This window comes from Rhinatrema bivittatum, chromosome 1 (genome assembly GCF_901001135.1).
Source record: "Rhinatrema bivittatum chromosome 1, aRhiBiv1.1, whole genome shotgun sequence".
Classification (NCBI taxonomy): Eukaryota; Metazoa; Chordata; class Amphibia; order Gymnophiona; family Rhinatrematidae; genus Rhinatrema; species Rhinatrema bivittatum.
Genome location: NC_042615.1, coordinates 621,788,203 through 621,801,356, shown reverse-complemented (window position 1 = coordinate 621,801,356; position 13,154 = coordinate 621,788,203). Strand labels below are relative to the sequence as shown.

The 13,154-nt window shown below is 48.1% G+C and overlaps 1 protein-coding gene across 1 annotated transcript in view; it reads left to right on the top strand.

The window, feature by feature from the left end:
* Positions 1 to 13,154, top strand: part of LOC115073295 (adenomatous polyposis coli protein-like) — a 459,579-nt gene that overhangs the window by 265,294 nt on the left and 181,131 nt on the right. Inside the window, 1 exon segment of the mRNA XM_029571606.1 lies at positions 11,955 to 12,156. Coding sequence (XP_029427466.1) covers positions 11,955 to 12,156 — 202 coding nt within the window.

The following is a 13,154-nucleotide window of genomic DNA, read 5'->3' as shown; positions in this document are numbered from 1 at the left end:
CCTGAGCACTACTTCTACACTCTGCTCTCCCTCCCCCTGTTCTGACACATCCACCTGCTTTCATTTCTTCCCCCTCTAGCTGTACCCTCTATCTCTTGCATGCCATTCTCCTCCCACCCCACCTCCCCTCCCTGCCTACACTCCATTGACCTGTGCATCACATTCCTCCTGTCCTCTGTCACGACTCACTTGCCTGTCACACTCATCCGCTTCCCCTCAGTCATTCTCTCCACAGCCACAAGTACCCAGTCCACACTTTCAGGAACCTAAATACAAAAGTGGACAAAAGACAGCCAATCACAGACTAACAAAATATCAGACGCACTCTAAAAATTCACTTGAGCACAGTCAAAAGGATGGGAAACAGCAAGGGAAAAACAAGTAGCACAAAGGACACTGCTGAGCAATCACAATTGAACCACCACCAACTCAAACACCTACAAAACTTCCAGCTACTAGTTTAGAGCTTGCCTAACACCACCCAGCACTAACAAAATGACCCTGGAAGAAGCTGCATTTTATTTGCCTGAAAGGAGGCGTGCCCAAGAAAAAGATAGACATCTGTGCACCACCAATCACACTACAGGTCTGCTAGGTCACTTCTATCAACCAATAGAGAGTACTTCAGCATTTTTACTGCTAGTTTTATCACAAGTTTCTGCATGTCAGTTTTAATACCGCTTTAGGTATGTACTTTGGGTTTATAGTGGGTTTTTAAGGCCAGTTTGATTTGCGTATTATTAGTTTACTGTCTCGAATAATGCCACATGATTTTAATGTGCACGCTATGAAAACTCGGCGTTAGAATTCTGCATCTGTTTTGGCACATGTTTTATTAATTCAACCTCAGTATGTTATAGACATTTCCTCCAAGAACTTGTCCCAACATCTTTTAAACCTTGCTATGCTAGTTGCCTTGACCACTTCCTCTGGCAATAGATTCTGCAGCTTGATTGTGTGTTTAGTGAAAAATACTTTCTGCAGTTTGTTTTAAATTTACTGGTTGTTAGTTTCATGGTGTGTCCACTTATTTTTGTATTATTTAGAAACAGAAAAATAGAAACATGATGGCAGAAAGGACCATATGGCCCATCTAGTCTGCCCATCCACACTAACTACTCAGCTCTACAATTCCTACTGCTCCCTCAGAGATTCTCTGTGCTTATCCTATGCTTTATTTAATTCATATACTGTCCTTTATTTCACCGCCTCCCTGAGGAGGCTGTTCAATCTATCCACTACTCTCTCTGTAAAAATTTATTTAGATTATGCTGATCTCTACCCCCTTTTATCCTCATCACATAGCCCCTCATTCTTGAACCTCCTTTCCTTTGAAAGAGGTCCGTCTCCTGCGCATGGAAGTATTTAAATCTCTCATCTCTCCTAATCCCGCCTTTCCTCTAGGATATACATGTTTAGATTTTTTTTTTTTTATATTGATTTTTATTGTTGTGACAAAAGCAACAAACAAGTGCAACCATACAACTCAACCAGTCACAGTTTCTTATACCCACAAGTGTATGTACAGTTCAAACAAAGAAAACTGATTCAACAAATGCTGAAGTCCAGCCACACTCTTTTAGTGTTTAGATTTTTAAGCCTGTCCACATAAGCTTTACAGCAAAGACCACAGATCATTTTAGTAGCCATGCTCCAACTGGTTTATAACCTTTTGAAGATGCAGTCTGCAGAACTGTACACAATATTCCAAATGAGGTCTTATTGGTGGCTTATACAGGAGCAATATCGCCTCCTTTTTTTTTTTTTTCTGATAATCATTCCTCTTCCTGTGCATCCAAGCATCATTCTGGGTTTTGCCATTATCTAATCCACTTGTTTGGCCACCTTAAGATCACCAGATACTAGGCATATGCATTCATTTCATTTTTTCGTTATTTATACATGTAAAGCATAGACTTTATAATACACACATAACTAAGAACATGCCACACCGGGTCAGACCAAGGGTTGATAAAGCCCAGCATCCTGCTTCCAACAGTGGCCAATCCAAGCCATAAGAACCTGGCAAGTACCCAAAAACTAAGTCTATTTCATGTCACTGTTGCTAGTAATAGAAGTGGCTATTTTCTAAGACAACTTAATAGCAGGTAATGGATTTCTCCTCCAAGAACTTATCCAATCCTTTTTTAAACACAGCTATACTAACTGCACTAACCACATCTTCTGGCAACAAATTCCAGAGTTTAATTGTGCGTTGAATGAAAAAGAACTTTCTCCGATTAGTTTTAAATGTGCCACATGCTAACTTCATGGAGTGCCCCCTAGTCTTTCTATTATCCGAAAGAGTAAAAAAACCGATTCACATCTACCCGTTCTAGACCTCTCATGATTTTAAACACCTCTATCACATCCCCCCTCAGCCATCTCTTCTCCAAGCTGAAAAGTCCTAACATCTTTAGTCTTTCCTCATAGGGGAGCTGTTCCATTCCCCTTATCATTTTGGTCGCCCTTCTCTGTACCTTCTCCATCGCAATTATATCTTTTTTGAGATGCGGCGACCAGAATTGTACACAGTATTCAAGGTGCGGTCTCACCATGGAGCGAAAGAGGCATTATGACATTTTCCGTTTTATTCACCATTCCCTTTCTAATAATTCCCAACATTTTGTTTGCTTTTTTGACTGCCGCAGCACACTGAACTGACAATTTCAATGTGTTATCCACTATGACGCCTAGATCTCTTTCTTGGGTTGTAGCACCTAATATGGAACCTAACATTGTGTAACTATAGCATGGGTTATTTTTCCCTATATGCATCACCTTGCACTTGTCCACATTAAATTTCATCTGCCATTTTGTTGCCCAATTTTGTAGCCTCACAAGGTCTTCCTGCAATTTATCACAATCTGCTTGTGATTTAACTACTCTGAACAATTTTGTATCATCTGCAAATTTGATTACCTCACTTGTCGTATTTCTTTCCAGATCATTTATAAATATATTGAAAAGTAAGGGTTCCAATACAGATCCCTGAGGCACTCCACTGCCCATACCCTTACACTGAGAAAATTGTCCATTTAATCCTACTCCCTGTTCCTGTCTTTTAGCCAGTTTGTAATCCACGAAAGGACATTGCCACCTATCCCATGACTTCCTCTCATGAGGAACTTTGTCAAATGCCTTCTGAAAATCCAAGTACACTACTACATCTACAGGTTCACCTTTATCCACATGTTTATTAACTCCTTCAAAAAAGTGAAGCCCTTTTTTGAGGCAAGGCTTGCCTTGGGTAAAGCCATGCTGACTTTGTTCCATTAAACCATGTCTTTCTATATGTTCTGTGATTTTGGTGTTTAGAATACTTTCCACTATTTTTCCTGGCACTGAAGTCAGGCTGACCGGTCTGTAGTTTCCCGGATCGCCCCTGGAGCCCTTTTTAAATATGGGGGTTACATTAGCTATCCTCCAGTCTTCAGGTACAATGGATGATTTTAATGACAGGTTACAAATTTTTACTAATAGGTCTGAAATTTCATTTTTTAGTTCCTTCAGACCTCTGGGGTGTATACCATCCGGTCCAGGTGATTTGCTACTCTTAAGTTTGTCAATCAGGTCTACCACATCTTCTAGGTTCACCGTGATTTGGTTCAGTCCATCTGAATCATTACCCATGAAAACCTTCTTACCCATGATAGTATGCATGAACTTTTAATAACTCAAGTTTCCTAGCGTGTAGCAGATGGACTCAAAACAAGTGGGTATAGTGTGCTCTTGCTAGCAGTTGGAGATGGATCTGACGTCAGCACGGGTACATATACCCCCACAGGAAGTGCCGCAAATCAGTAATTTCTGTCTCCAAAGCAGTTTGGAGCTACCTCACGCTCGCTGAGCGTGTTCCTAAATTCTAACGACTAAATTCCTAGAAGAAACGTATTGAAGACAAGCCCCGCACTCCTGTGGTGTGATACCAGGCGGTCACTCACCCAATTGAGTTTCCCGAGCTGACTTCCGTGGTCCCTCGGAGGTAAGAGCCTCGGTCCGGTGGCCGGTTCGCGGCAGGGACCTAGCCCCCGAGTGAGAAGGGCTCGGGCGCGGCTTGGCCCCCGAGCGAGACAAGTTCGGGCACGGCCTGGAGGCAGCCTCGGTCCCGGCGTGGACTTGGCCCCCGAGCGAGACTGGTTCGGGAGCGGCCTAGAGGCAGCGGGCGCACTGCTTTATGCGCGGCGGTGAAGGTACTCACCCTCTCCCCCCGCAGCCGGAGACCGCCCGGGTCGCAGCCGGGAAGCACCGAAGACAAGGTAAGGCGTATATCTTTACTTGGTCTCCAAGGAAGTGTGGATTAACTGGGCCTGCCTACGAGGCAGCACACCAAGGAGGTCGCCATTTTTGCCTGCCTACTCACCTTCGCCGATGAGCAAGTTGTTAGCGCCCGCGATAGGCGCACGTTGTTAGCGCCCGCGATAGGCGCACGTTGTTAGCAAATTGATAAGCCGCCCGTGTATAGGCGCACGTTTATAAGACGCCCGTGTATAGGCGCCCGTGAAAAGGCGCCCATCTCGGACGCCCATGTATAGACGCCCGTTCTAGGCGCACTTTATTGGGCGACACCGAATTTCAGGCGAATGGAGCATAAGAGAGCCCATGCGGCCGCAGAGCCGGCACCTCCAGAATCTGGCATGAAAGCTCTAAGCCTCTGCTCAGCATGCAACCTCAGAGCCACACAGAGCGAGGAAGCAGACTCACTTTGTGCCCAATGTGAGGAGGCCATGGGAGTTCCAGGACAGGACCGGCCCCAGCCCAGCGGTTCCTCAGGGAGCACGCCGGACTTAGCAGGCCATGGCGAGCAACCAGGGAACCCGAGAGACCTGGTGCCCCTACGGCCAGATCCGGCTTCGCTTTCCTGGGTGGAATTATTCAAGGGGATTCACGCCTTTGTCCAGATGCAGTCTGCTCCTCGAACAGGTCTTTCCGTCCCGGTGGATCCGGTGCCTGGCCCCTCGAGACCTAGGCGCGGCCACTCGCCTCCCGACAGCCCTGATTATGGGGATTCAGATTTCTCCCAGGACAGTGAGGAGCCCCCCGAGGAGGGTGAACTTCCCTCAGAGATAGAGCCATATCGGACTATGAGGCACTTCTTTCGGAAAGAGGATCTTTCAGGCCTAGTCTCACAATGCCTATCGGAACTGTCCATTCCGGGCCAGGTCACCCCAGGGGACCCTAAAATGAACCCCCTGTTAGAGGGCCTGCGCCAACCGGCTCACCATTTTCCCCTCCTACAAGCAGCACAGCAGCTAATCGATCTGGAATGGAAGGCCCAGAGGCCTCATTCAAAGGGGGTCGGGCCTTGGCAGGCATGTACCCTCTGGATCCGGTGTCCAAGGAGCTGCTGGCGTGCCCCAAGGTAGACGCCATAGTTAACGCAATAGTGAAGCACGCCACCATTCCGGTTGAGGGGGGAGCGGCCCTCAAGGATTCACATGACAGACGCATGGACACCATTCTGAAACAAGCTTTTGAGGTAGCAGCCATGTCCCTACGAATCGCGACCTGCTGCACCGTGGTGACGCATTCCTGTTTATCACAGGCGAGAAACAACACCCAGGGAGCAGACATGGAATCAGCTCTCGCATTTCTCACTGACGCAGCCTCCGACCTCGTCCGTATGGTAGCCAAGGGAGTGTCCTCCTCAGTGGCAGCCAGGAGACAGCTTTGGCTACGTAATTGGGCGGCCGACTCGTCCTCCAAGACACGACTCACAAGAATGCCCTTTAAGGGTTCCTTACTGTTCGGCAGCGATCTCGAGAACTGGGCTACTAAATGGGGTGCCTCTCCATTACCCCGTCGCTGGAATACCTAGAGGTCCAATGCGACACCCGAGAAGACATGGTCAGCCTGACCTCCAAGAGAAAGTCAAGACTCCAGAGTCATCTGCAGGCCCTGCTGAGTGCCAGCCGGCCCACAGCTCGGGATTACCTACAGGTCCTCGGTTTCATGGCATCCACTCGGGAGGTGGTGCCATGGGCGCGGGCTCATATGAGACCGTTGCAACGTGCCCTTCTATCTCGATGGAGCCTACGATCACAGAACTAACCCGTACACCTACCTCTTCCGGCCAGAGTGCAGTATCAGCTACGGTGGTGGTTGCAGCCTGGCCACATGAGCCGGGGGTCTAGAATGTCCTTCCCAACCTGGATTCTGCTCACCACAGATGCCAGCCTGAATGGATGGGGAGCACACTGCGAGGAACTCACCGCCCAAGGGCGGTGGACCAGAGAAGAATCAAGGTGGAACATCAACCGACTAGAGGCACGGGCAGTCAGGCTAGCGTGCCTGCGATTTGCCCACAGACTTCGCGACAGAGCGGTCAGAGTGATGTCAGACAATGCCACCACGGTGGCATACATCAATCGTCAGAGCGGAACCAGAAGCCAACAAGTGTCCCTGGAAATAACTCCCCTGATGATTTGGGCAGAGGCAAATCTCCAGGACATCTCCGCCGTCCACATTGCCGGGAAGGACAACACGACGGCAGACTTCCTCGGCAGAGAAAGCCTAAACCCGGGGGAGTGGCAGCTGTCACCCACAGCTTTTCAGATAATTGTGGATCAATGGGGGACGCCAGCCATGGACCTCTTGGCGGACAGGTCCAATGCTCAAGTTCCCAGATATTGCAGCCGGGATCCTCGAGCCCAGGGGATCGATGCCCTGGTACAGCCGTGGCCTCAGGGGATCCTGCTATACACCTTTCCTCCATGGCCCCTGCTGGGCGCCATTGTACACCGGATTCAGCGACACAGAGGCCTAATTCTTCTAGTGGCCCCGGACTGGCCAAGAAGACCCTGGTACGCAGACATGAGAAGACTACTGGCAGGGAACCCTCTACCTCTGCCTCCCTACAGGGACCTGCTGCGGCAAGGTCCCATCCTCCACGAGGATCCGGCTCAATTCTCTCTTACGGTCTGGCCATTGAGAGGGCTAGACTGAAGAAAAGGGGATACTCGGAGCCGGTTATAGATACACTCCTCCAAGCACGCAAGTTCTCCACATCCCTAACATATATCAGGATCTGGAGAGTTTTTGAAGCCTGGTGCGACTCTCACGGCACCAATTCGCATGCCGCTATGATTTCTATCATTTTGGACTTCCTACAAGATGGACTTCAGAAAGGTCTGTCCCTCAGCTCCATCAAGGTTCAGGTAGCAGCGCTGTCTTGCTACGGTCCCAGGAGTGACGGCAACACCATTGCCAACCACCCAGACGTCTCACGTTTCCTGAAAGGAGTCAAGCACATTCGCCCGCCACTGAAGTGGCCAGTGCCCTTGTGGAATCTCAACCTAGTATTGGAATTTTTGGCGGGATCAGCCTTCAGGCCCCTTCGAGGCCTGTCCCTCCGTTTGTTAACCTTGAAGATGGTGTTCTTGCTGGCTGTGTGTTCAGCACACGGCATCTCAGAGCTACAAGCACTATCCTGTCGTGATCCATTTCTCAGAATTACTCCAGAGGCTATCCATCTTCGCACAGTTCCATCCTTTGTACCCAAAGTGGTCTCACACTTTCACCTCAACCAAACCATATCCTTGCCTACCACGGAAGGTTTGAAGAAGTCGGAGGAAGGTCGAATGCTACGCCATCTCGACATCAGCAGGCTGCTGTCCAGATACCTGGAAATGTCAGAAGCAGTACGAAAGACGGACCACCTGTTCGTCCTGCACAGCGGGAAGAAGCAAGGGGAAGCGGCCTCACAGCCAACCATCGCCCGCTGGAGTAAAGAAGTTATCAAGGCAGCCTACATAGAGGCGGGAAAACCACCGCCTCTACAGGTCAAGGCTCATTCTACCAGAGCACAATCGGCCTCTTGGGCAGAAGCTAAACTGCTGTCGCCTGCAGAGATATGTAAAGCGGCGACGTGGTCCTCCCTCCATACCTTCTCCAGATTCTACCGTCTGGATGTCCAGGCCCGGGAGGACACAGCATTTGCGAGGGCAATCCTAAACAGTCCTCCCGCCCAGTCCAGGAGTAGCTTTTGTACATCCCACTTGTTTTGAGTCCATCTGCTACACGCTAGGAAATGTAGAGATTACTTACCTGATAATCTCGTTTTCCTTAGTGTATGCAGATGGACTCAGCATCCCGCCCGGCTGCCGGTATACATGGGGATTCACCGACTCACGGTAAGCCATGTTTTCTTATATAGGGCATCCACCCTGCCGGGTATCGACGCCTTCCGGTTGAGGACACTGGCGGTCTCCAGCTACTTTCAATCGGTCAGGGTAATCATGTTCATTTAATCGATCGGTCAGTCACACATATATCCATAAAAGCTTTTGCAAGGAAGATTACTGATTTGCGGCACTTCCTGTGGGGGTATATGTACCCGTGCTGACGTCAGATCCGTCTCCAAATGCTAGCACGAGCACACTATACCCACTTGTTTTGAGTCCATCTGCATACACTAAGGAAAACGAGATTATCAGGTAAGTAATCTCTACATTATGTGAACACTATCCATTTTTATGTTTATACTATAAAGTCTGCAAGTTACACGCATAACTCGGAAATGAATGCACATCCCTACCAGATACAATCACCCCCCAGATCCCACTTTTCTTTTGCTCTTAGAATAATTTTTTCCCTAGACTGTACCACTCCTTTGGGTTTTTGAAAGGGTAAATAACCCGATTTTATAAACTTCTACCAAGTTTCCTCTGAGCTGTCTCTTTTCCAAGCTAAAAGGTTCTAACCTGTGTAGTCTCTCATCCTCTGTATCATTTTTGTTACCCTGCTGTCCACCTTTTCTAGTCAATTAAGTTAATATTTGTCAGAAGCTGGGGACACATGGCTGACTTCTGGGTTTCCCTTTCTTGGCATCCTGTGTGGTTCTGCAAGTTGGCCTGCTGTTGGCCTGCTTGGGGAGTATGCAGGAATGCCTGAGAAGAACTGGGGGGTTATCAGGGTCACAAGTGAAGGGGCAGGGAGCATATGGTATGTTGGTATGTTGAGAGATGTGCCTCCCCGCATCCCACAGCTGCAAGTGGCTCTTCCTGGTATATATCCTTTAAACAACCATATATCCTTTAAACCAGTGGTTCTCAACCTTTTTTTGGCCGGGACACACCTGACAAATGGTTCTCATATGCGTGACACACTGAACATGTGACCATCACGGGGCTAAGTGTAAACATGCACTCTGCATCCACAGGACTCCCCTCAACCCTCAGCAATGAGTGCAGAGCAGATCTAGGGCATAACCCGTACAAGTCACCATACAAAAAAAAGATATTCTGGTTCTGATGACATCTCAGTAAAAGCAAAACAAACTCCCTTTACTACCAGGCACAATAGCCTTCCTTATGAAAAGACAGTAATTTACCACTAATGCATATCCTATTGAGAAAACACATCAAATAAGATTGATACAAATGCCTACATGCTAGTAAAACACCTCACTTTGGTCACACACCCAGAACTGACCTTCACCAAATACAGAAAAAACACAAATTATAAATATGGAGACAGAAACTGGAACGGAAAACCAAAAAAGCCACTCTGCATACAGTGCGAACCTGGAGAAATGGAAAGAGAAATATAGCACCTAACAGACTCAGGATTTGCAATAATGCACACAAACTAACCTGCACAAAGTTACACCTGTATTACGGAACACATGCAAACAGTAACAACCCTATCTAAGAAATACAACTATTAAACCAGGCCCTAAACACTAAAACATTTCCTATTGGGAAAACAGAATAAGCCAAGCTGCTACAGAGCCCCACACAGAAATCATTGTAAAGTTATAACAAAAATGTTACAAAGCAGCTGCTGAACAGAATAATATTCAATTAAATACTCATAAAAATTATTAAAACATGTCCAAATATCAATAAAATATTTCAAAACAGCAGACATCGCATAATACCCAATAATTAGAATGGCAGTCAATCAAGAAAAATAAATTTAAAAAGCCACCTTTACTTACCTTCTCCAGCAACTCTCCTACTCCTTTCCCTTCCAGGCCAATAGCACTAACCAGAAGCAGCAAGGGCTGCTGAAGCTCTGTCCTCAATCTTCTTCCTTAGCACCCACAACCAGTCACTCACACACACACCCCCAAATAGACCCCACGACCAGTCTCGGTCTCTTTCACACCAGTCATCTTCCTGACCAGTTTCTCTCTCTCACACAGAAACACATCACCTCCCTGACCAGTCTCGCTCTCTCAATCACACTCATGTTCTCTTATATACAAGCTCTCAATCACACACAAAAGCTCTTACACCCATTCACACCAGCTCTCACCCAGGCTTCCATTCACACCCCTACACACAAGCTCTCACCCAAGCACCCATTCACACCCAATGACACAAGCTCTCACCCAGGTACCCATTCACACCCACAGACACAAGCTCTCCCCCAAGTACCCATTCACACCCTCCGACACAAGCTCTCCCCCAGGCACCCATTCACACCCTCAGACACAAGCTCTCACCCAGACATCCATTCACACCCACAGACACAAGCTTTCACCCAGACATCCATTCACACCCACAGACACAAGCTCTCACCCAGACATCCATTCACACCCACAGACACAAGCTTTCACCCAGGCATCCATTCACACCCACAGACACAAGCTCTCACCCAGACATCCATTCACACCCACAGACACAAGCTTTCACCCAGGCATCCATTCACACCCACAGACACAAGCTCTCACCCAGGCATCCATTCACACCCACAGACACAAGCTTTCACCTATGCATCCAATCACACCCTCAGACACAAGCTTTCACCCAGGCATCCATTCACACCCACAGACACAAGCTTTCACCCAGGCATCCATTCACACCCACAGACACAAGCTCTCACCCAGGCATTCATTCACACCCTCAGACACAAGCTCTCACCCAGGCACCCATTCACACACAGACACACCAGCTCTCACCAAAAATAACTTCTTCCTTCATTGCAGGGATAGGCTCCGGTTCCGCCGTGGCTTTAATCCGGCGGGCCTTCTTTTTTCAGCGCCACGGGGATGGGCGCCTCAGTCAGAGGTCGGGTTTCCTCTTCGTCGCTAGGGGTCGGGTTTTCCTCTTCACCGCTACGGGGCTGGGCTCCCGTAGCGGCCTTGCACCGTCGGGGTTGGGTTTTCTCTTCACTGCTACGGGGCTGGGCTCCCGTAGCGGCCTTGCACCATCGGGGTTGGGTTTTCTCTTCACCGCTACGGGGCTGGGCTCCCGTAGCGGCCTTGCACCGTCGGGGTTGGGTTTTCTCTTCACCGCTACGGGGCTGGGCTCCCGTAGCGGCCTTGCACCGTCGGGGTTGGGTTTTCTCTTCACCGCTACGGGGCTGGGTTCCCGTAGCGGCCTTGCACCGTTGGGGTCGGGTTTTCTCTTCACCGCTACGGGGATGGGCTCCCGTAGCGGCCTTGCTTCGTCGGGGTCCTACACTGCTATTCCTCCCACCCCACTCCCGGACAGTGCCATGCCTGCCTCACCGGCCAATCAAAGGCTTCCTCCCTTCTTCCTACTACCACTGGCAGGGAGGAGGCTTCCGATTGGCCTGCGCGGGGGAAGGCAAAATGAAGGAGGCTTCCCATTGGGCAGTGGGGGTAGGAAGAAAGGAAGCTTTCAATTGGACCGCGGGGGCTGGAAAAAGGGAGAAGGAAAGTACAATGGGGCAGTGGGACACCGGGAGACGCGACACACCTGGCGGTGTTTGGCGACACACTAGTGTGTCGCGACACACCGGTTGAGAAGCGCTGCTTTAAACAACCATTCAATAGTTTAAACAGTTAATTTTTTAATTATTTGCTTCTCTACTACAATACTTAATGGAACTTGAGTGGTACATTTATGCACTGTACTAGAAGGTACAATGTTTGGAAAATATGTTTATCTTTTCAAAGTATAGATATGGTAAGATGCCCCACATCTGCCATTGTAGCTTTCTGCTCAGCTATAATATCTTGTGCTTTTTCTTTTGGTTTTCAGAATTGAATTTGGAGAGCAACAGTTTTGCTGGAATGAAAGTAAGGTCAAAGATGTCCTTGCGGTCTTGTGGAAGTAGAGAAGGGTCTGTGTCTGGTCGTTCTGGGGAATGCAGTCCTGTTCCTATGGGTTCTTTTCCAAGACGAGGTCTTACAAATGGAAACAGAGAGAGTACTGGCTATTTGGAAGAACTAGAAAAAGAGAGGTAATTTTTCTCATATACATAGTAGTGCGGATTACAAGCTATATTACTACAAATAAAATATGGGTCAAATCAAACCAAAATTTCAATGTTTGGGTTTCAGTGCAGAAAATTTGACAGCCAGGAATATGTTAAACTGGTTTGTGTGCCAATTTTTTATTATATATCCTTTCCAGTGGGCTGTTCAGAATCCCAACTTCAGTTTGTACTTAAAATATGACTTGGGCTGAGCATGGAGGTCAACCCATAGTGCTACAGTGCTGCAGACTCAAGTTCAAGGGTGCTCTGTAGCAGAACTGGCAGGACTCAGATGTTACCACATCTGAGTCCTGCCAGTTCTGCTTGGAACAGTGCTAAGTGATAGCTTGGAACAGTGCTAAGTGATAGCTTTGAAGGAAATTTTACTCAGGCCAGCAAGGGTTTCTGAGTTGTCCCAGCATACTGTTTGTATGGGGAAATGTAAAACAATGAGGGGAAAATTCAGGGATAAAAATAACTAACAGGACTAGAAGTTGCTGTTTGACTGAAATTACCACTTTAGTGTTAACCAAAAGATGAGGATGGAAAAAGAAGGGTCTGAAGCTTTTCCAAGAAGATATGAGCTGTAATATTCTAGACTCCCACCATAAAGAACTGCAGAAGTCAAGATCTTTCCTAAATTGAAACAACTTGGCCCATTAAGCCAATCTTAACATTTAAAGAGAATGAGGACTTGAGGTAGTTCACTGACATCCTGAAAATGTACATGTAGGATAAAGTATTAATAGTGTGCCATACTACTGAAATAAAGGTGAGAAGAAACAGGTTGTAGGCAGAGCTGGCGTTTGGGTGGGGTGAGTCGGGCAATCTCCCAAGCTCTCTATAAGCACCCTGGGCACCGCCTGCATCTCTCATCCCATGTCGGCCAAAGAGATCTGGCGTGGCCACAACAGGATAAGAGTCTTGGCATGACTGCAGCAGATCCCATCCCATCGTGGCCAAAGACAGTCTCGGGTTGGCCG